This window comes from Drosophila miranda, chromosome XR (genome assembly GCF_003369915.1).
Source record: "Drosophila miranda strain MSH22 chromosome XR, D.miranda_PacBio2.1, whole genome shotgun sequence".
In the NCBI taxonomy this organism is placed as follows: Eukaryota; Metazoa; Arthropoda; class Insecta; order Diptera; family Drosophilidae; genus Drosophila; species Drosophila miranda.
The window spans coordinates 47843176-47867669 of record NC_046674.1 but is presented as its reverse complement, the minus strand read 5'-3'; the positions used below and the strand labels follow the sequence as shown (position 1 = coordinate 47867669).

General features: G+C 45.0%; 1 protein-coding gene and 1 long non-coding RNA gene across 7 annotated transcripts in view; one reads left to right on the top strand and one right to left on the bottom strand.

Moving 5' to 3' along the window:
* Positions 1-24494, bottom strand: part of LOC117186153 (low-density lipoprotein receptor-related protein 4-like) — a 115818-nt gene that overhangs the window by 48279 nt on the left and 43045 nt on the right. For 5 of the 6 annotated variants that reach the window (XM_033386352.1, XM_033386353.1, XM_033386354.1 and 2 more), the window contains 4 exons: positions 15918-17281; positions 15723-15844; positions 15469-15660; positions 13944-15409 (listed from right to left, as the gene is read on the bottom strand). In XM_033386352.1, coding sequence (XP_033242243.1) covers positions 13944-15409; positions 15469-15660; positions 15723-15844; positions 15918-17281 — 3144 coding nt within the window. Of the gene's footprint in view, positions 1-11767; positions 11868-13943; positions 15410-15468; positions 15661-15722; positions 15845-15917; positions 17282-24494 lie in introns of those variants that run through there. The other variant, XM_033386357.1, reaches the window with a different exon arrangement.
* Positions 10648-13911, top strand: LOC117186157. The gene is made up of 3 exons (XR_004471287.1): positions 10648-11372; positions 11436-11815; positions 11876-13911. It is a non-coding gene; the product is annotated as an uncharacterized LOC117186157 (long non-coding RNA).

The window sequence follows — 24494 nt, the reverse complement described above, 5'->3', positions numbered from 1 at the left end:
TTATTCAAGACCTTTAGTTTCAATTTCAGAGAGCCCTGCCGATCTAGATGTTCTAACTCCAGCGCATTTCTTGAATGGTGCGCAGCTCAACTTTGATCGCCTGGACGGCTGGCAGCGCGTTTCATACCTGCAGCAGCTCTTTTGGTCCCGGTGGAAGGAGGAGTACATCACGTCACTGCATCAGCGCTCAAAGTGGCGCACTGCGAAGCCCAGTTTAGCAGTCGCAGATTTGGTTCTTGTCAAGGATGAGAATCTTCCTCCCATGAAGTGGCCACTGGCGAGAGTGGCGAGCTTTTGCCTGGACGAAATGGCGTTTCCCGAGTTGCTGTGCTGAAGACGTCATCTGGAATCACCAAGAGATCGGATTGCAAGCGAGAATGAAATTAAATGTCCTTGTACTGGACACAGAGTTTAACATCATCCGCATACATAAGTACTCGAGAGTATGTTTATACTGATGGAAAGTCATTAATAAAGAGTGTGAAGAGTAAGGGCCTCTACGTCCACTGCTCCCGTCTCAACAAATAATTCTGTGACCCCTCTATCTGTTCTTAGTGCGGTTGCTCCTGTAAAACCTATTTTCGTCTCTCGACTAATGGCATCGGCTACGGAGGTTATGGTTCGGAACTTCATATTGTCAAAGCTCAACATAGATAGTTCTGCGGGTCTTGTAGTTACCAAATTTAACTTCAAAGTCAAGCGAAACATCTCCTCTTTTAAAATTCTCGTCCCGGATAAGCTTGTAAATAGTTTGCTTGACCCCTCTTTCTGGCCGGTGCATACGATTTGTCACCTATTTACAAATCGTCCCACTAGCCCTGAACATCGATTTGGTATTCTTTCTACTCCATCTTCGTATGCTACATCTTCTGTAGCAAAAAACTAGCTTCTCCTAGTACGTTAAAGATTACCTATCAGAACGTTCGTGGTTTTGACAGCAAGCTCAACAAGTTAAATACTGATAGTGAAACTTTTGAGGCCGACATTATCGCTTTCTCCGAAACCTGGCTTCATTCCCCAATCTCTGATTCCGAGATCCTTATTGACAAATTTAACATTTATAGATCGGATCGTCCATCTCGTGGTGGTGGTGTCCTGATTGCTGTCCGTTCTGACATAACATATCAACTTTTTTCTGTCGAAGCGCATAACAAAATTGAAATTATAGTAGTTAAACTACGACTCTCCTCAATAAATCTATTTATATCGTGTTCTTACATCCCACCGTCCTCTGAATGTTCAACCTACATGCTTCACGCAGCCCATTTTGGAACAAATATTTAAAAAAAACTATTAAAGTAAATAAATTTAAAACGTGCAAAAGTGGATGCATGGACTTTTTGGAAAAAATTAAAATCTCTTAAGAAGAGGGGATCCTTTTTGAATCCCCTTTGAATTGGAGTTATTGTTCTTGGAGGATTGATGCATTTTTAAAGATTTTACAGGCGTTTAAACTGAAATGTGCTCGCCACTGTACGTCGTCCAAGGTTTGATCATCTAATAGCAGGCAAATAAATAACTCAATTGATTGCTTCGTCGATGGAGAATAATATCTCAAGTTTGGAACTGATCTCCGACTAAGATAATTGCCTATTTGCCTAATATTGTACGGATGTGATTTCTTTCCGTAAGAAAAACAAATAAAAACGTGGAGGAACGTTGTGTATTGCTGCTGCGACCGCAAATCTACATTTACACCCGATACATAGTCAGAGACAGAAAACGTGTCTGAACGTGTTGTCGGGCGCTGCATAGCCACTGCGAATTTATTTGTTCCTTTTGGCTAAAAAATGATCCGATCTGATCCAGATTCGGCAATCTGGTAGATCTGGTCATTTTCTATGATTGTGCGTTTTTAATTTTCTCGTATCTTCAATATTGTGGATGCCACAGATTTTCGTTCTTTGTGGGGGCGGAAGGGGGTGGGGCGAAATTTTGAAATACACATGTAACAGTGAGATCTAACAGGATTGTGGGGGTGGGGCGAATTTTTGAAATACACTTTTTTTTTGTTTTCTCGTATCTTTGAAATTGTGTATGCCACAGATTTTCCACCTTTGTTGGGGCGGAAGTGGGCGGGGCAAAGTTTTGAAATATACTTGTAACAGTGGCATATCACAGAAGTCTGAATACAAAATGAGGTTGCTCTAGCTCTTATAGTATCTGTGATAAGAAACATCAGGACAACGCTGATAAGAAACATCAGGAAAACTCTGAAGCAATTCAGCGTTTGGATGATGAGATCAAACAAAATTCCATACGTTTAAACGTGGGGGTTAAAGCAATGGCAACACCTTAATCGAAATTTGAAAACAGAAATTTTGAGTAATTAGGCGGAAGCTGACCGCGCGGCACCTTTGCTCCTTTCCTTGAAGGAGCTTGCTGCTGAGTTACTGCAATTCATTCCCGACGCTGATAAATTTACAAGGGTGTTCAATAAGTTTTGCGGTTCGAAAAGAGAGTCGATATGACTAGCCAAATTTTTTTTATATTGGTACATCCGTCATATAACCGTATGTGTAGTTTCATTTAAATCTTTTTTTTTAATCAAATAGTATCTACGTGCCATAGAACTTTTTTACAATGTAAAAAATCAAGTACCGTGCAGTGATAGATTTTTTTTTTTTTGTACCAAAATAAATTTATGAACGAACAATGAAAGTTTATAAGTTCTCTGAGCCTAATTTAATTTAATTACTTTAAACATGGTTTTACAAGATCTGAAAGACGATCCACGTGAAGGACGTACAAAATCAGGAACACTAAAAATCGTAGAAAAAAAACCGGATAAAGTATTGGAAAATCGTCGAGTGACTGAAAGAGATTTAGTAGCAGCCCTAAGCGTCTCAGTGGGCAGTATATGGATTATTTTGACTGAAGTTTGAGTTTCAGGGAGCTGTGTGCAAAATGTGTGCAACATTCGCTAAAAATTGAAAAAAAACTTTCTCAGCAACATTTACACCGTTATCGAAAGGATACAGTGGATTATGTGCGACGATTCATCACTAAGACGAGTAAGTGTCCAGAAATCGGTCAAGAAGTTGTTAGAATCAGTTTTTTCAAATACAAAAATAATTTTGTTTGCAAACTGGTAAAATAATAAATTCGTAATATGGCTGTGTCCTTTGAGACCAGCTGAAGGAAAAAATTCGTGAGAAAAGAACCGGTTTTCAGAAGAAAAAATTCTTCTTCATCTATCTACCGTGTCACGAAAGCACTTTGACAATGGCTAAAATCTATGAATTAAAGTTTGAATTGTTGGAGCATTCACCGTATTTGCCAGACCAGACCATAGCGACTTCCATCTGTTTCCAAACCTAAAAAAATACATGCCTGGAAAACGTTATTCATCAAATGATGATTTCATAAGAGCTGTGGAAGCGTATTTTGCAGGGACCGTAATCATTATAAGTTATGTAATAAAAATTACTTGGTAATGAACATATTTCAATTTTTTACGATTTTCTTCACAGATAATCATTATTTTTGAGTAATTTGATAAAACTTAGACTTAATCATTATTCTTGATCAAAAAAAATCGGTGCGATGCAATCGTTTGCAGTATCTACTTGGATCCACGGATAAGACGAGTATTGCTGCAGAACCCAGATCTCCGGATCGAGATAGAGGCCCTAGTGAAACAGAGCGGCGATCAGAGTCGGTGGATCGCCAGCGCCTTCTATTGCCACCGAAAAGTATTATATTAGATTGGGTATTGAATACCAATTGATATCATTTTGGTTGGATTGTTTTTAAAAAAGCAGAAAAATGCATGTGTGAAAAATACGATTGGCTTAAGCTAGTTGTTAGAGCTTACACAATAAATACCATCAAAACGGTTTTTCTCACAGGTCACCCCGACGCAAAAAGTTGACTCTGCGGGACTTGTTAGTGCTAATTTCCCTTACAAGCCGGTAGCAGAAAGCTCAACTCCGATTGATTAGAAAATTATCTCGTTTTCTATTCTGGCGGTAAAGAACGCTGATGATACTGCATATTCGGATGCCGAGTGTGTGACTTTGGTTCAGACATTACCACCAGAATTATTCTATCTTGTCTGTTTCCGTTTGCTGGATCTGTCTTAGCATTAAGTCCCACACTACCAATAAATAGGCGTTCCGGGAATTTTTACCTTGCAGTACAGGACAGTACTTGACGTATAGGTATGAGAGTTTATCTTTAAGTTGAAAAATGTTCGGATTCAGTTTCACGTCGGAAAATATGTCCCTCCCTGTTCAAAAAGAATTTCAGTTCTCTTGTTAAATTGATTCTTCCTGGCATCATCACTTCTTTGTATATTCCACAGTCTTCTGGTATCACGATATACGAACAGAACTTGTGTGCCATAAAAACCATTTCTTCATTGCTATCAGATAAAAATGTGTGATTGTTCGTACTGATTTTAACTCACTAGGTGCTGTTGGGTTTTCGGTAATCGAAGGTAATAGCTTAGTACCCATGTCACGACATGACTTTATTGACGGCTTGCCTGTCCTTGTCCTTGTCTACAGTCAACCATCTGTGCTCTATATCTGTGTTTTATATCGGATCCGACAATTGTATTATTAACCCGAGCCCTTTCTCTCACTATACCTGAACGACTAATTTCCTACCTTCAAAGTGTCGGGCGATATTATAACAACTGGGTCAGGCAGGGAAGCTCATACTCTCATACAAAGAATTATATGTGCATCATATTTGTTTTTTTATTAGAAAAGTAAAAATACTGAAATATAAAAATATTGAAATTTTTAGTGCAATGTTACGCATATTAAATACAAAATAGTAACAAATTAACTGACACACAAGTAATAATAATTTCTACCTTTTCTAAAATAATTTCTAGAAAAAGGTAGTGAAAGAAATTTTACTATCAAGACTCTCTATATGTACATATATTGTTAGTCCGATTTTAAACGAGGGGGAACGTTGTGAGTTGCTGCTACGGCCGCAACTCTATATTTATATCCTATACTCGTGAACAATGAATCCTAAGCATGGAAAGGTGGAAAGTAACTGTGGGATCCCGAGGAAGTCCCATCCCGAATCCGGGGTGGGTGGCAAAGCACCTCGGAGAGGACACCTTGGAGAGGAAGTTAAGCAATATTGCGAACTTGCCCGAACTTCTGGTAAGGTGGCGGGGGATGACTTGCCCAAGTTAATAAAGAAGTCGCTGGCCCCGATAGAGGCTGCCAAAAGACTGAAATTTGGTTTAAGCTCAGGCACCATTAAGATATACAAGCGCAAGGCGCATCCTGTCGATAACCCAGTCGAGCAGGAGCCGGCTCCAGAAGGTGTCTCGTCGGACACAGAGCTGATGCTCGATGGCGACTACACGGCGACAAGCCTAAAGCTGCAAGGGTCACATCTAAGGCTGTTGTCGTCCTACATGGCCCATAAGAAAAGTGATCCTCCTAATGACCCCGTTCGCAAGCTAGCCAGCTACAGCGAGGGGTCGGAGACTCCCCTACTAAAAGGTTGCGATGCCAACGCTCACTACACCCAAGCTCGGACACAAATGTAAGAAGTGACTCACTTTTCAGCTTCATCCTAAACTAAAATTTTTGTATTTGTAATCAGGGCAACGACCTTACTTTTAGAATTAAAAATCGACAGCAGATTATTGACCTCACCTTAGTGAGACATAGTCAAGATTTGGAAAGTCCTGGAGGACCATTCCTTCTCTGACGGCAGGCCCGGACACAATGGACGACCTAGATCGTCTAGTGAACAGGTTCACGGAAGCATGCAACAAAGCCTTCACGGCAGCATGTCCCACAAATAAACCTAGGGGAAAAAAGGAACCCCCTTGGTGGTCAAAAAAAATAGATATAGTACGTAAAAGCTGCAGGACTCTCTTCAACAGAGCTAAAAGCGATAACGAGGAGAAGCACTGGGAAGACTATAAAATCAGTCTGGCACTGTATAAAAAAGAATCTACGAAAGCAAAAAGGGCCTTTTGGCAAAAATTTTGCTCTGAAATCAAGGAAACGTGAAAGGCCGCAAGGCTACGCAAGATCCTTTCGACAACTACTCCCTCGGTGGCGTACCTTAAAAAGAATGACGGCACGTAGAGTAACTCCAGTGAGGAATCCATACACATTTTACTCGATACTCATTTCCTCGGGTGTACAACCATCGAGCCGGCACAACCCTTTTGGTAACTTTGATTAGTACACCGCAACCCGTTCTAATCGCCAGGTCCGGCCGGGGAAAAAGGGGAAAAGGCCGGGGACATAGCCATAAACTGGCTACAATGTATCTTCAGGAAGATACTGGCAGTGGGTACAATACCACAAGCGTGGCTTAAGACAAAGATAGTCTTCATCCCCAAAGAAGGGAAAGCCTCAATCCTAAACGACTTTAGACCAATCAGTTTATCGTTTAAACGGCACTTCATGAAGGAAGCTCAGTGGTAGAGAAATCTCTGCATTTCAAGAAATTAATAATAACTTTAACTAATGAAAACTCATTTATAACTTTTCTCGTTATCGAGGGGAGCCTTTAACAACGTCGTACAGGGTGCCATTACGCAAGCCCTGACTGACCTGGGGGAGGGAACAGGAACAGAGGCACCTCGCAAGGTAGTTGCAACGTGGACGACGTTGCAATTATCTTCTGGAGGAAATACCCCCAAACTTGCGCGAAATCGTGTTATTCCCAAATAAATATAAAGTCTCAACCTTTCAACCCCCCTTTTTAAATGGATGCAGGCTCTCCTTCAGTTGCGGTTCCAGTTACTTAGGGTTGGTAATTGACAAAAAGCTTAATTGGAACCTGAACGTCAAAGATAGAGTGAAGAAGGCAACGACTGCACTCTACACAAGCAAAAAAGCTATTGTGCTAAGATGGGGTTAGAACCCAACCATAGTCCAATAGATATATCTAGCTATAGTTAGACCAATAATACTCTACGGAGTTACGGTGTGGTGGCCGGCCCTATCAAAAAGGGTGATCACAGCAACTGGGCAAAGTTTAGCGAACTGCCGCCCTATGCATCAGCGGAGCTCTTCGCACCACCCCAAATGATGCGCTGAATGCCATCCTATGCCTCCAGAGCCTTGACCTCGCAGGAAAGGAACGGGCAGAAGCAGCAGCAATTCGTCTAAGAGACTCCGAACAATGGGTGCACATAGGCCACTCATCCATCCAAACAACAGCAATATCGTCCCAGCCAAAACGGACTACCAAGTTCTAAGAGAATACACAGATACTCCTTTCAAAAAAATCATCCCTCACAGAGACGAATGGCTCCAGCGACTCTCAGGCCCAGATGGGGCCATAAACATCTTCACGGATGGCTCGAAGCTGGACGGCAGGGTCGGAGGAAAAATCTACTCTGAATAGCTAAACAGAAGGCACTACTTCAGACTCCCAGATCACTGTAGCTTCTTCCAAGCGGAAGTAATAGCAATCAGGGAGGCTCTGAGCTGCCTTCAAGCAGTTTCCGTTATGCCAACCCAGCTAAACATTAATAGCGACAGCCAAGGTGCACCAAAATCACTAAGTGCGATTTACTCGAACACGGCCACCGTGGCAGACTGCCACAAGGATCCGATACTTCTGTCTCAACGTGTGGAACATAAGTTCGACTCCAACGTGTAGCGATGTGACGTGCTGGTGTCTAGCTAGTAAAATAGCGACTGGTGATTCCTTTGGAAGAAGTATGGGATGTTTTGCATCATAGGTTGCCATCGAATTGCCAATGAGTCCTCCTACGTGCAGAATTCCTTGGTCGTCAACAAATGGAGCATAGCGAATCAACTAGGATTTTTGAGAAAGTGCTTGTCCAGTGCTCAGCTGTTTGTACTCCATTTGGAAGAACTCCATCTGGACATGTTTGATTACCCTAGAGCGGCGTGTGCCGGTAAATTATCTTCAGCTACAAACTGTTGCCAACGTGCACATAACTGCGCTGGTAGTGATTCGTTCCATTCGACCGAGCTCAGCCAACTATTTTGAAGGAGAACATTTAGAATTACAGTTGTGGGGGCAAGCAACCCCGGTGGATCGTAGATCTTGGCAAGCTCAGACAGCAAAATCCATTTTGTCATAGCACTTGGGGCGTCAGGTCAACTTGAAGGAAAGCTCGTCTACAGCCGTGTCCCAGCGTATTTCAAGAACCTTGACATATTAAGTTGGACTTTCTTCCTCTAGAGCTTCAAGCGGATACTCACAAATTTTCTCTGAAAAATGTACGTATAGAAAAATTTCTTTACTAATCACGTCTGATTGCATTGATACTTCAGTTTCTAGCTGCTTGTGAGCTGTATGTGTTTTTATTTTAAACCGTGCTGAATTGAATAAAATCGTTTAAAAAATTTAAAAAATTTTATTTTCTAGCCGTGTTATTTCCAAACCGTATATAAAAAGAGCGTGTAAAAACGGAATTAGGTGTACTAGTTTTTATTTAAATATACAGGTATGGCTTGCGAAGTCTTTGTTAAAGTTAGCAGCACTGGCGCCTAGTGCTCAGAGACTATAAGAGCTAGAACAACCACATTTTGTATCCAGATTTCTGTAATATGTCAGGTGTTACAAGTGTTTTTCCCCTTCCGCCCCCACAAAGGACGAAAATCTGTGGCATCCACAATTTTAAAGAGAAAATATCTTTTAGACTGCAGAATCTGAACCAGATCGTATCATTATTATAGCCTAAATGAAGGAAAAATTGCTCTATCTCGCTCTGTCTCTCTTTAACACTCACGTTTCATGGTCGGCTTTGCCTACTACTTTTAGCAGATCTCAGAGACTACATATAAGAGCTAGAGCAACCAAATTTGGTATCCACAGTCCTGTGGTGCACAAGTGTATTTCAAAATTTCGCCCCACCCCCTTCCGCCCCCAAGGACGTTCCGTTCCGGTACCACACAAAACCAATGGTGGGTTTTTGTCTCCCGGCTAGATGCTTTTATATAAGTCAGAATAAAAGCCGCAGACTTGAAGGTGGAGAAGTTGAGTCCTCTTCAAAAACTTCCTCTCTTCACCAGTCAAGATTACTTCTAGAGTACCGTAGGGCAGCCATCTAGGCCCCTTACTTTTCACACTCTTGACTTGCCTTCGGTATTAACATACTCTCGAGTACTTATGTATGCGGATGATGTTAAACTCTGTGTCCAGTACAAGGACATTTCATTTCATTCTCGCTTGCAATCCGATCTCAATAACTTTCAGTCATGGTGATGTGCAAACTTGTTACACCTTAATGCCTCGAAATGCAATGTTATGACATTTCACCGTTCTAGCTCCTTGTTGGCTCCCTATACCCTATTTGGAGGTTCTCTTGAGAGAATTACTCTGGTGGATGATCTTGGTGTTATGTTAGCAGTAACCCTCCCATTCTTAGTTAACCGTTGAAAAATGCTTGGTGTGATTTTTATGCACAACTTGATCAGGGGTGACATAGACAGCCCTGATCTGTTGAGCCGCAAAAACTTCACGATTCCTATTAGACTGACTAGAAATTTTATACCGTTGTTCCTTCCACTTTGTAGATCGAATTACTCCCTGCATGAACCGTTTAGGGTCTTATGCTCGGATTATAATTCCCTCTACCATATTATATCCACCACTAATTCTCTTCCTCTTATTAAATTACTAATCATTACACACCTTTCTAGTAATTAGTAATTGTAGTGGTATTTGTATTTTGATTGCATGCTTAGTTTCTTAGTAAGTTTAGCGCTAATTTTCCTCGAATGTTAGTCTAATAGCTATCTTTCTTGCATGTTCGCGGTCGGTTCGGCTACGCACCGTGCGTCATGCGGCAGCGCCCCTCGGTCGGTTGGGCGGGAGGAGGGCTGCGTTTTGCCTGGGATCCACGCGTAACAGCCTTCTGCTGGTTTCACACGGGCCACTTGACGGTGCAGTAACTGCATCGCCTTTTGAAAGATGCAGTCATTGCATGTCAACGTCCAAGAAAAAAAAAAAACCAAAAACGCAGAATCGTAGAGAATGAATATATCTTCTAGACTGCAGAATCTGAACCAGATCGCACCGGTGCTGGCATCACCGGAAGATGCCTCCAAGAGGACGCCACAGCAACTACAGGCCTATGCGAAAAATACCTCGATTCTCGAGGACTTTAAAAAATCCCATAAACACTGCCGCGACGGTTCATACCCCCCTATCTGGACAACTAAGGGCCATATTGGCCTATGTGGGGCTCCGCTGAGGGCCGTCCGGGTCAACCTAACCTATATATCTCAGAGACTATAAGACCTAGAGCAACCACATTTGGTATCCACACTCCTGTGATAACGAACCTGCTCAAGTGTATTTCAAAATTTTGCCCCACCCCCTTCCGCCCCACAAAAGACGAAAATCTGTGGCATCCACAATATTGAAGATTCGAGAAACTAAAAACGCACAATCATAGAAAATGAAAATCTATCAGATTGCTGAATCTGGATCAGATCGGATCATTTTTATAGCCAAAGGAACAAATCAATTTGCAGTGGCTACGCAGTGCCCAACGACACGTTCAGACATGTTTTCTGTCTCTCTCGCATACACTTTTTGGCGCTCAATGTAGCCATACTGACTATGTGTCGGGTATAAATGTAGAGTTGCGGTCACAGCATTAACTCACAACGTTCCCCTTCGTTTTTTGTCAATTTTTTAATAATTATTCAAGTTTGAGTTTTCTCATAGCAACTTCATCAATCGCAGCAAAAATCTACAAAAAATTCTGTCTCAGGTTAAATGTACAGTAAATTCAACAACAAATCAGTCATTAAAAGAAATCTTCCGAAATCCAATAAAATGTTGGTACGATTTGTATCGAATGCTAAATGGCTGGCGTCTAAAATATCAATTACTGTTGATGAAAATTTTAAGATACCACAGAAAATGGGACGCAGGAACGCAAATGCAGGGATAAGATTAAAAAAGGAAACTGGCGTCTGAGCTTGAAAATAAAAATAATCTTAACACGAATCTTCTTATGCATGCTGGAGCAATTTTTTCTACAAAACGATGCAGGAAGGATGTGGCAAACCCTTAAAGAAACGACAACATCAACTGAATCGAAATTTTAGCCTACCTTAGCCTTACCCTTGCTTTAAACTAGAACACCAGGCTTTTGAATAAAAGTCATTACAGCAACATATATCCCAACTTGAATCATGTAATGAATGACAAATTATAGTGGAGGCCCGTGAGTACAGACGGAATGGAAACTACAGCTCCAGTGTAATTACAAAATCTTTTGGTTTATACTGCACATCGAAAATTTAAATTGTAATTTGATGTTTTCAAGCAGTGTCCGGCTAGTTCTGAAATCAAATTAATTTGCAGCTATGGATTTCATGGTTTTTAACAGAGACCTCAAATAAGAGATATTAATGCCAACATTAACTAAATAAATCAATGTGAGTGAAATATGTTACGGCAACATGGAATACACAAAAAATACATATTTTATTCGTATTTAGCGATATCAGAAAATACTTATATTTCCCAATTTGTATTGAACAAACTTTTAAAATACAACACCTTGTGGACAGCATTCGGATCACTCAGTATTTGTAACCCACACAAACTATAGACTCCTTTCATCGGAACATCTTGATGAATAAAAAAAAAAATCATTTAGATTTTAAATTAACAAACTTAAACCGTTTTTTTATAAATTGGATGAGAAGCAGTGACATAGCAGTGACATATTAAAAGAATATGACACTTATAGATGTGAAAGTTCTAAACATATTAGCTGGAACTAAACCTACTCAATGTTGTCGAATCTGTGGTGCCTCCACAACAAAAATATTGGAAATGATCGATTTTAGTTCAGCTTAAGGCATTGAAATTTGGGGTAAGTCCACTACATGCATGGATCCGGTTTCTAGAATTTTTCCTGAACGTACCTATACAGCATAGAGATAAAAAAAATAGAATATGAAAGGAGATGATAAGATTAAAATGAGCATATGGAAAAAATATATTCAGGAAAGGATTTGGAATGATAAGGGCTACGAATAAAGATGAAAAAAGGAGCTTTTGCAAAGAGTAAACTAGTATCGTCCTTTACCAACTTCAGCAAAGCAAAAAGTTTTAAATATATGTTCACATTATATTAATAGCAATTTACCAAAAATGCATAATTATTCGAGCTACTCAGTTTGCCAGACGATTCGTAAAGTAGTGGATCCACAGTTTTTAAATAAACAATTCGACGTTGGTTTCACTTGGATGCTAAGGTAAAAAAGCTTCAGAAGCACGGAATGCAAGGAAAAGTGGTCGAATAAATACTATGACTGATCTTTTTCACAGAGCGATAGATTTCTCGGATCCGTTACTCTTGAGAGTCTGTTTGAAATAAATTAAAGAAAAAAGCAAAGACCTATTTCGAAAAAAGTATTAAGTCTTCTGGAGTTTCCAGGTACCGAAAAAAATATTCATATGAAAACGAATCCAACTCGGAATCTGATTATAACGAGGACATTTACGACATACAACCAGTTGCTATAGTTTTCTACAATCCTGACTACAATGGCAAGCCAGCCAAGATCGAGCCAGGCCGTAAATTGCACAGACGGAAGTGAAAACCGCGATGTCGGACATAGGCTCTGTGGTATCGGATAATATCTTGGACTGCTGTGTGTCTGACGAGAGCGACTTAGCAAAGATCAACAATGAATATTTTTAGTTATATACTGACCACCAAGACATTAGGCAACCAAATTGAACCTTTTATGAACGTTTCGAACTTAGCCGGCTTTTCCAGATAGATTTGGGGCCTCAGCATTTTTTAATGAGCTATTACGTTTTTTATATGGTGATATCTTAAATATTTCAAATCTGGTTGTATCGAACTTTGTAATTCTGAAAAGCTAATAAATGCAGCTATAAATAGGACCCAAACAATTTGTTTGAAGCTACACACGATTATGGACCCTGCAGGGAAGTGTTTAGCAACACCTAGTCCTTGAAAGAAAACTTGATTGGAAATTGAGCACCGAGGACAGGGTAAAGACGTCCACAGTGGCCTTCTGCATCTATGGGAAAGACATCGGACTGAAATAGAACAAAGAACGGTGACTATTCACCAATTGTATTTGGCCATTCTTGCTTTAGGCATTGATGATATGGCAAACAGCTCTTAGAAAGTTTTTTCCAAGCAAGCTTAGTCGAGGTCAGCGCATCGCAACCTCAGGACACCTTATCCCCGTAGATCTCATAAGGAGAAGGTTGTAACTTCTCTCTGAGTGAGAGAAACTAAAAATGAGAGCCATCCTCGCTTGGACACCCGAGAATCCTGGCAAGATTCCCGAAAATACACGAGAAGGAAGATTACTGCATCCATAATGAACACCTCTCAATGACCTTCCAGGTATCTATCCCACTAAGCTAAGAATGGGACATGTACGACCCAGGACCTACAACTGCGGTACAAATCTACCCTGATGACTCAAAATTAGACGGCAGAAATCAGAAAAGCCATCTCTACTATCTCCAAACTATCTTTGGACTCTTCTCGAACTGCCAAGAAACGATTAAAACACTAGGCTCAATATCGTTGAGCTCAACGAACTCAATCGGATATAGGAACATCGATAGGAACGATGCCGCTGTGCCATATGTAGGCTTCTTAAGCATGAAATATCCCAGCTAAAGACAAACAGGCGTTGGGAGCAAACCATCACATGTAGAATTTCACGATCGATATGACCACTTATTTTGCCATCCAAGAAATGCTCGGCCAATTTATTCAGGCTTTATCCGACTCATACAGAGACTATAACGCTCGGCAGTTACCCGAGAGATCAAGGGACACTGTCAGATTGAACCATACATATGGTTAGATTTCACTTTTAGATATATGTAAAGTTTTGGTTTTTTCTATTAATTTCTGCTTCACAAATACTTTTTATTTCACGACCATTGGGTACAAAAAAGAAATAAAGGTTACATATAATATTAATTGACTTTATTCAACTCACCTATGGGATTGACGACAATATCTCTGGGCTTGTATAATTTTTCCCATATAAGTAACGTACGCATTTTCCCATTTGTTGTAGCCACTTCAATACGATTTGTGGATGGGTCTGTCCAATAAAGTTTATCAGTAATCCAATCTAAGGCTAACCCTACAGGCGAAACTAAGTTTGAGTGCACCACACGCTGTTGGTAGCTGCCGTTTATATGCGCCTTATTAATTGTACTACGCTCTACATCCGTCCAATAAATGAAGTCTGTATCACTGCACCAATCTAATGCAACGGCGTGCTTAAGGTTGTCCAGTGGAACAATCATATCAACCTCACTTAGCTCTGCTTGATTGTTTTTAAGTTGTCTTAAGCGTATATCCTTACGGCGTGCTACCAGAACCAATTTATCTGCTGTACTTTTGCAAGTCTTGCCATCATCCTTCAATGAAAGGCCGATGGGACAACCACACCGGCGTGACGTTTGGTTTGGCAAACACAAATGAGAACAGCCACCACGCATGCCTCTTCGGTCTTTTTGGCAACGGTCTGGGTATTCAGGTTGACGCGCAGGGTGATAGGCATGAATATCCATGGGAAAATGAAAATTTTCATGAACTGCTCTGAATTCACTTCCAGTTATTTTGTTAGCTGCAGATACTGTCTTTGTGTTCCAGTCTGTCCAGTACATGGTGTCTTCGAAGATGGTCAAAGCAAACGGGTGTGGTAGATGGGTGCTAAGAATTTTAATCCGATCAGTGCCATCCAGATTTGAGCATTCTATCGCATGCTGCTTTGCGTCGGCCCAATAAATTTTTCGATTCGGGTAGTCTATTGCTAGACCATTTGGCCAGGTTACACCATTTGATATAATCACTTGTCGTTGTGATCCATCCATATTAGCGCGCTCAATTTTTGGATTCGGTCCCCAGTCGCTCCAGAATGCTAATGCCTCGCCTGGATGGATAACAATGGCACGAGGCTTATCCAAATCATTGGAAGCGATTACAGTGCGTAAATTGCCTTGAAAATTGGATACCTCGACTCGTCGAGTACCTGAATCAGTCCAAAATAGTAAGTCATGAATCCAGTCTACAGCTATTCCGCCAGGAGACTCTAAGCCCCATTTAATGACGTCGCGAACTCGTGTTCCGTTCATGTATACCATTTTTATGACATCAGTAGACACATCCGACCAAAACATCAGAGCCCTGCGATAATGAAAATCTAATGCAATCGCGTTGTGCAATCCCTTAACTACAGCTGTATAGCGATTATTGCTTAGCGTAACACGTCGTATATCCCAACGATTGGCTACCAGCAGAGTCATGGCGCCACCTAACGCTTTGCAAGATCTTAAATCTGGTCGAAGTATGTAACCCATTTCACATGAGCATATAAATGAGCCTAGTGTATTTTGGCATTTTTGCGAGCAGACAGGACTAGTCAGGTACTGGCACTCATCTATATCGGTGCAGCTAATCAAATAATACTGTCTTTAGAAATATGGTCGAAATTTTGTATCCTTAACACTTACTTCACTTTGTTTTTATCCATAAGGTAACCAAGTCGACAGGCACACTCATCAGAACCTTTTTTTGTTTTTATACAAAGTTGTTCACACTGTTTAGGTTCGAAACAGCTCTGCTCCTCAGGACAGTTCAATTCATCTTCACCAGAAGGGCAGTCGCTATGGCCATCGCAGACGTGTTTTTGATGCACACATATTCTGAAAACGATTACAATCAACTATTATTCTATGAATGCAGATAGTTTTTAAATTTTACTGACTTAAGGTTAGTGACGTTTTGCTTTGTTGGACATAAAAATTGCCCAGGGTCGCACTGTAGATGGCAGTCAACCTCATCCTCAGCTGAAGAACAGTCTGCATATCCATCACAAAGCCATGTTCGCTAAGATATTGCATAAAATTTACAAACTTTAGTATATATATACAGATTAAACTACATAGAAATAATATGTTACCAGAATGCAGCGTCCATTGTTGCAGGAAAACTCGTCAGATCCGCAAGTCAATGAATGCTCAACTAACCCACAGTCATTTTCATCTTCACCTCCATCACAATCCTGCTCTTTATCACATTTCCAGCGTTTTGGAATGCACGTTCCATCTGAGCATTTGTATTCATTTGATGTACACAATGATGGTTTTTGTGGGCAATTTTCTTCATCACTCCAATCTCCGCAATCATTATCACCATCACAGCGAAAACGATTGAGTATACATTGTCCGCTAGGGCCTCCAGCGCCACCCAAACCACCGCGACACTTAAATTCGCCTTCAGGGCAGATGTTAATCACTGCCGCACATTTAAACTCGTCTGAGTTATCATTGCAATCGCGCTCGCCATCACACCGAAACGCCAATGAAATGCAATATCCGTCATTGCAAGTGAAATGCTCTTCAGTACAGCTAGAACGATTACAGTGCATTTCGTCTGAGAAGTCTTTGCAATCATTTTCACCATCGCAGAGCCATGTTCGTGGAATGCAAAAGCCGTTCTGGCACTGAAATTGATCATCCGTACAGTTAGTGTATGCTCCGCAATGTGTTTCATCCGAGTAATCACCACAATCATCATCGCCGTCGCAAAGCCAGTACTTAAAGATACATCGAAAAGTTCTTGGACACATTACGTGTACGCCACTTTTTTCACAATCCATTTGCAATTTGGGGACCATATCTTCATGATTTTTGCAGGTATTCTCGCTAGACCCATCACTGTGATTCTGACAGCTGGTAACGGTTTCAACCATTTGACTGGGATCATCCTGGACAAGCACTGCCAAATTTACTCTAAAGGGTTTCTGTTTATTATTGGGTCCACCAAGAAAGCTTTCACGACCACGTGAATTAATTTTTCGATCACCTTCCCGTGAGCCAATTACTTCAGTCCTACTTTTCTGCGCACCAATATTGCGAAACTTTGGAATATCGCCTGTGTTGAAGTTGCCTGAACTACCTGTTTTATGTGGGACAACAGTTTCCAAGGTAAAGGTGGGATCATAAAATCCTGTGCCATCATGTTCGCTTTCCTTGTTGTACTCTTTGTGGTTTTGATATGGTGCGTAGTCAGAAATGGAGCTAAGTTTATCCCCATTTTTAGGAAAATTTTTTGCCAACTTATTTTCATCAAATTCCTCATCGTTTCCTAGATAAGCTGTCTTGCCTGCCAAACGCAGTTGTGTCTGCTGTAACAAATCCTGACGTCCGGACTTATTTATTGGAACCGTGCCTAAATATAGATCGCCATGGCTACTGTCACCATTTGCTGAACTATGATCATATTGATCAGCGCCAAATTTTGTTGAGTATGCAAGTCCAAAACCTATTTCAAGAAATAATTTTAAGTATTAGGTAATCATGCTGTGGTTTTTTTTGTGGCCTTAACATGAATTATTACAATACGCAACACCACATTTCCGCTGTGAAACAAACCGACAGTTTATGATAGATTTTGAGCCTTACAAATGTTTCAAAATTTTTGTTCTTTCTAGGTGTACCGCTGCTGTAAATCGGAACCAACACTTTGTAGTTTAAGCTTACCGTCTGGAAAATATTAAGCTTTCAAATTCAAAATTGAGATTTTTTTGCGGTATATTTTTTTGAAACTTAGACTTCGATTATAATCGGAATACCCTAGCTCCACAATTAATCTGTCGAAACTTTTTCAGTCATGACACGTATCATGAAATTATAATACATTATATTATATAAAAAAAATGTAAGCTAATTTAGCATTGAACAATTGCTGGGGGATCCTGGATTCGATTTTGCGGTTAAGACTTCTGGCGACAATAAATCTCTTTTGGGCAAACAAATTGGCAAAATATTGACCAATGTCTGTTGGTCCTTTTTATAATGTTAGATTTGGCCTGTTTAAATTTTAAATTGATATAAAATATTCCAGATAGGACTAAAAACAAAAAGATGTCACAATGTTGTTTATGGTTTATGCTCAAAGCTTGCGAAAGAGTATTTATTAATTGGTTGAGTAGAGTTACTTGACCAGCTGAAGTTCTAGAAAATATCTCATGTACATTAATTTAAATAAAAATGAAATTAAAATTGTAACGAACCTAAAAGGGTTCGATACAATCCGTCCCCCGACCTATAATGAGCGCATCGCACCGCACCTCACAACCAACGCCCCCTCTCCGCACGCAACCACCGATCAACACGCGCCAACTCCATAACGATGACCAAAGACATCAGGTCACGCGAACTTTCCCCACTCCAGGCCAAGCCATCGGCCAAGTGCGGTCTTCCGGGTTCATCGACGGAGGAAAGTCGACGCCGTGAAAATCTGCGACGATCACCAAGAACGGCAAAGTGCACCCCGACGCGGAAGTGCATTTGTCAAACCCGCCGACCCAGCAATACGGGCCTATAAAAAGACGGCGACGAGAACCAAAGGGCAACTTACGCAGAAACCCGGCTCAGAGTACGGACGTGGTACCAAAAACTTACGCAGAGACCCGGTCCGGAGTACAGACGCGGTACCCGGAACTCACAAGAAGACATTGGCGACCAATTAAAATAAGTTCATTTAAACCGCCAAGAATTACAAAAAAGTGTCGAATTATCAAAGTAAAAACCCCCGATTGCGTAAGTTCACCCCAATTAGTCGAGGCACCGACGCCACCCCACCCCGAGTCTACGCAGCCGTTTCGTATACACGACGAGCGACGCCCATTCTAGCCCCGATCCACCTCTCTACGACAGGCCGCCGCCCTTAAGGTTCCATCCCATTTCTACAAATTTCTTGTGGATTGACCCCTGGACGGGACTGAGCTTACCTCAGCCTGAAATAGGTCCATCACAAGTGGCGCCCGAGCAGGGACCCAAGGGAGCGTCAGCGAGCGTTTGTGGAATAAAACCCCACGGCCACTAGAGAAGAACACAAGAGAACAACCCAAAGAAAACCCCGACCTCGCACAATACCAACGGCAAGAGTTGCGCAACGAGCAGACGAAAGCGCGACACAGCGACAGAGAAACGCGAACAGTGCCGTCACCCCCGAGAAGAAATTCGAAGCGTCAGCCGCGAAGCTCGACACAGTGCCCTAGTGAAGGAAAAGCGCAAGCCCAGCGAAACAGCCAACTCGAGTAACAATCGAAGCGATGGAATCCCATACAAGGAACAGCCCAGTGGGTATTACCCTTGAGAATTCGTCGCCAACCCAGGGGTGAGTACCGGCTGGATACACAAACGCCGCCGAGAGGAGCTGGAGTCCTTCGCGGAGGAATTCGGATTCAGCCGCGAGGGTAACTTGGAAGATTTGCGGAGAAATTTCGCCGAACTAGTCGCCGGGCCCCTCGAACACGATGCCTGGGTCAGGTTGGCAGAGCTCGAGCGGCAGTACGCCAGATCGCCAGGACGAGCCAGATCGCCCCAGCCCGACATCTCAGCACTAACAGAGAAGCGAAAGACGGACCCCAAACTCAGCCTACAAGTTCCAGGAGTCATGGAGGGCAAAGCCAGCACCTCACCGACATCGATAACCGTCGAAGATCTACCGAAGCCCCCGCCCCCGGAGCCAAGGCCTTCGCCCATGAGAAGGATCTTGCCGACAGCAGGAGGAAATGGCCCCACGGACGGTCATTACTACAGTCACGCCGCACAGATGGCGGAACGGATCCGAAAGTGGGGAATCCAGTTCGACGGGCAGGACGACCCACTGTCGTTCGTCGAACTACTGGAAGAGCGTGCCCTCTCGTACGGGGTAGACATGAACTACGTGCCGCGAGCCATGGCAGAGCTCCTCACCGACCGAGGCAACCGTTGGTTCCGCACCAGCCGACTCCAGAGACTCTTGGGCCGATTTCCGCCAGGAATTCCTAGCCTTTTTCCTGCCTCCCCGGTACTTCGAGCAATTGGAAGACCAGATCAGGGACCGCAAACAAGCGGTGGGCGAGCCATTCAAGGTCTGACGCAATTAACAAGGTTGGCCACAGAGCTCGAGAGTATCCAGGAACGAAACGTACCAGCGACAATCATCCCCCCTCGACAACCACCCAGGTACACGCGGCCAACGGCACAACAAAACGAAAGCGGGACGAATCGGGCCCAATTCCGAAAACCTCACTGGGACACCTCGGAACCCGCAAGGAAGCCGCACCAAGCCGGCGCTCCAGCACAGGAAGCGGCACATCGAATGATTACCACCCCCATCGCCAACCCGCATGCAGCCTGTCAACGCTGCGGAGAAGCTGGACATGTTTCTCGGGACTGCACCAACCCATCGATCCTCTTCTGTTGGGAATGCGGCAAGCGCGGAACGCGCACCGTGGGCTGTTGCCGCCGGGACCCGTCGGGAAACGACTCGCGTCCCCAGCTGACATGGGAACAGCCGGGCACGACACTTCCTCAGACAACAAACTAAAGAGCCCGCTACAAGTACATGACGGCCGGATAATGGCGAGAGTGACCATCGGAGGACGGCGCACGGAAGCCACGGTCGACACCGGGGCGTCCCGAAGCTTCATCAACGCCGACCTCGCCCGCAAACTCGGCCGCGATAACGACCTGCGAGCTGCCTGCGTCCCGATACGCCTAGCCGACGGCTCAGCTCGCGAGATAACTCAGATCTTGCTAGCGCGCGTCAAACTAGAAGAACAAGAGATACAGATGCCACTCTTGGTACTACCCAATATGGTAAAGCAAGCCATCATAGGGATGGATTTCCTGTGCGCCATTGAAACCACAATACAATGTGGCGCCACACACCTCCATCTCCAAGGCTCCCGACGCCCCACCCCAAACACGCCGACGATCACCGCTAGCCAAGTACACGCCCCCGGACCCACGAACTCGAGACCTCCGCCGCCAACGAATTCCCCGCCACGACACGAGACAAGAGCACAAGGAACAAGGAACACAGAACCCGTGGCCACGACGAGGCACCCTAAACTAAGCAAAGCCACGAAGAAAGCGAGCCGGTCTCCCGAGGGCACCGACGCGGTTCCACCAACGAAGGGAAAGGAACACAGGACGCCCCTCCAGAAGACAATTCGGCCCCAGCAACGACAGCCGCCACGCAGCAGCCAGGCGCTCGAGGTACCACCTCCGACCGCCACCCTGGCCCACGAACGCGTCGACACCGCCCTCGACGCGAAAACGACCCCTACGACACCGACCGACCCGCTACTCCCGCGTCCTCTCAGGCAGGAACCGGGAAAGGCGATCACTGCCACACGAGGCACCCATCGGAACCCCGACGCACCTGGAGCCGACGCACCATCGATCGTCCCCGACATCATGGAACGCCTCCCGGGCAACACCTCGTACGGCGCCGACATGCGGCCCAGCACCACGCCTGGAGCCATGTCGGTGAACCTCACCGCCCAAACTAGCCGTCGGTCAAACGCTACAATCGCCATCGAGACCCGCACGTTCGTACATCACGCTGAGTACAACGTCGCGCAAGCACTCCCCAGGACACACACGAGCCCCCTACTCATGATCGAGGCACCCGCCATCGTCGCCAGCATAAGCGAATACACTCGCGAAGTCGAACCACCAAGCGCATTCGACACAACAATACTCCCCGAGAACCCCGACCACACTTGCGAACCAGGAATCGACGACCCACCCGAGGACGATTCGGAACGAATCTCCGACCCATGGCCTCCCGACATCGCGCCGAAAATACGGAAATTCCTAGACGAGGAACTGCCAACACTCGCGGGCCTCCGAGGGACGACGGGCCTAACGGAACACACCATCGTCATGAGGGACAACCGACCCATAAAACAACGGTACTACCCGAAAAACCCAGCCATGCGGCGGATCATCGATGAACAGGACCAACTGATAGCTGAGGACCTAATCGAACCATCCCGGAGCCCCCACAGCGCGCCAATCGTCCTGGTCCGCAAAAAGGACGGGAGATGGCGCATGTGTGTAGATTATCGGCAGCTAAACGAGCGTTCCATCCCGGACGCGTACCCGCTGCCCAGGATCAACTACATACTAGAGCGACTCCGAAATGCCCACTTCATCACGACCCTAGACCTGAAAAACGGGTATTGGCAGATACCAATGGCCCGCGACAGCCGGGAAGCCACGGCATTCACGATACCCGGCCGAGGATTATACCAATGGAAAGTAATGCCTTTCGGTTTACACTCCGCGGGAGCCACGTTTCAACGGACCCTCGACGCCGTTATCGGCGCAGACATGGAACCATTCGCGTTCGCATATCTCGACGACATCGTCATCGTCGGGAAAAGCTTCCAGGAACACCTGAACAACGTGAAAGAAGTTTTCGCACGACTGCGGAAGGCAAACCTACGGGTCAACACGGACAAGTGCGCCTTCTTCCAACGCCGAATAAAATACCTGGGCCACATCATCAGCGAAGAAGGTATCCACACGGACCCCGACAAAATCGCAGCCGTAAAGGATCTGAGGCCGCCGACCAACCTGAAGGAGCTACGACAATGCGTAGGCATGGCCGGGTGGTACCGCAGATTTGTCCCAAACTTTGCCACCGTAGTCCAACCAATGTCACTGCTGCTGAAGAAAGGGAAAGCATGGACATGGGGTCAAGAACAACAAGACGCCTTCGACGAGCTGAAAACACTGCTTACCACCGCACCGGTACTCGCCTGCCCAGACTTCAACGTCAAATTTTCCCTGCAGACGGACGCAAGCAACCTTGGAGTAGGCGCGGTCCTCACCCAAGAGATCGAAGGGAAAGAGCGGGTCATCGCATACATCAGTCGACGCCTCAACAAGGCAGAAGAAAACTACTCGGCCACCGACAAGGAATGCCTCGCCGTCATCTGGGCGATCCGAAAACTGCGATGCTATCTCGAAGGCTACCGATTCGACGTCATAACCGATCATCTCGCACTAAAGTGGCTGAATACCCTCGAGAGCCCTTACGGTAGAGTAGCAAGATGGGCGCTCGTACTACAGCAATACCAATACGACGTGCACTATCGGGCCGGCAACCAGAACGTAGTCGCAGACGCACTGTCAAGACAACCACTGGAGACCCTCTCCCGCATTGAGGAAGACGACACACCATGTACCTGGCTTAAACAAAGGATCCAACAAGTCCAAGACGAACCCCAGAAGTACCCAGACTACACGTACGAAAATGGGCAGCTATACCGCTATCTAGGACATGGAGCCGACGACGACGACCACATACCGTGGAAACTATGCGTGCCCAAAAACGGCCGGACGAGAGTACTCCGCGAATGCCATGACGAACCAACGGCAGGACACCTTGGCGTCCGGAAAACCATCCTGAGGACAACACAACGATACTACTGGCCAGGACTACACCGAGACGTGCGACGGTACGTGCAGAGCTGCGTAAGCTGTCAGAAGTTCAAAGCCACGCAGCGCAAGGCCGTGGGCAGGATGCTCACACGCAAGGCCGAAGAACCCTTCGCCACCCTGTGTGCCGACTTCGTCGGACCATTACCCCGGTCCAAGCACGGGAACACCATCTTACTGGTATTCTTCGACACCTTCTCCAAGTGGGTCGAACTGGTACCCCTCAAGAAAGCGACAACGGCGAACCTCGAACGAGCCTTCAGAGAACGAATACTGAGCAGCTTCGGCGTACCGAAACTATTCGTCTGCGACAACGGAACCCAGTTCACCAGCCGATCGTTCAGAACATTCATGCAAAGCGCAGGCGTGGAGCTGCAACGCACAGCCCCGTATTGCCCCCAAGAAAACCCGACGGAGACAGCCAATCGGACTGTGAAAACGATGATCGCCCAGTACGTCGACGACCACCAGAATACATGGGACGAGCTCCTACCCGAGATGACATTGGCGATCAACTCCAGCGTCTCTGAGACGACCGGATTCAGCCCCGCCTTCCTCCTGCAAGGAAGAGAGCCCCGACTCCCCGGCGCCCTCTACGACGAAGTCACGCCCGGGACAGGGAGTACGCCAGAGACGGCCACCAGCAAAGCGACGAGGCTGAAAGAAGTATTCGCCATCGTCCGGAACAACATCCAGAGAGCCAGTCAAGAACAAGGGAGACATTACAACCTCCGCCGGCGACTATGGCGCCCCGCCGTCGGATCACTGGTACTACTACGCCAACACCACCTCTCAAACGCCGCCGAGGGCTTTGCTTCAAAGCTAGCCCCGAAGTTCGACGGCCCCTACCGGGTCAAGAGTTTTCCATCGCCAAACATCGCCAAATTACAACACTGCGAAAGCCGAAAACACAAAACCGCCAATATCAACGACCTGAGAGAGTTCCACAATCACGAGTCCGAAGAACCCACTGACCTACTCGAGAATGCTGACATCGACGAAGAAAGCAACGAGACCTCAACCCGACGCCCCAACCACGGCACCGCTGAGTCAGCAAAACCCGGGACACCCGGCCAAAGACAGTACCGGCAAAAAAACGAGCCCGATGGCATAATACCGCCGAGAATGCAAGCGCAGCGAACCGCGCGACCACCAATTAATCGAACAGCGCTGACGCCAGCGAGAGAAGTAACGTAACGCTCACGACCGCGCGCCCCACAAACCCGCTGACGAAGCGAAGAGAACGC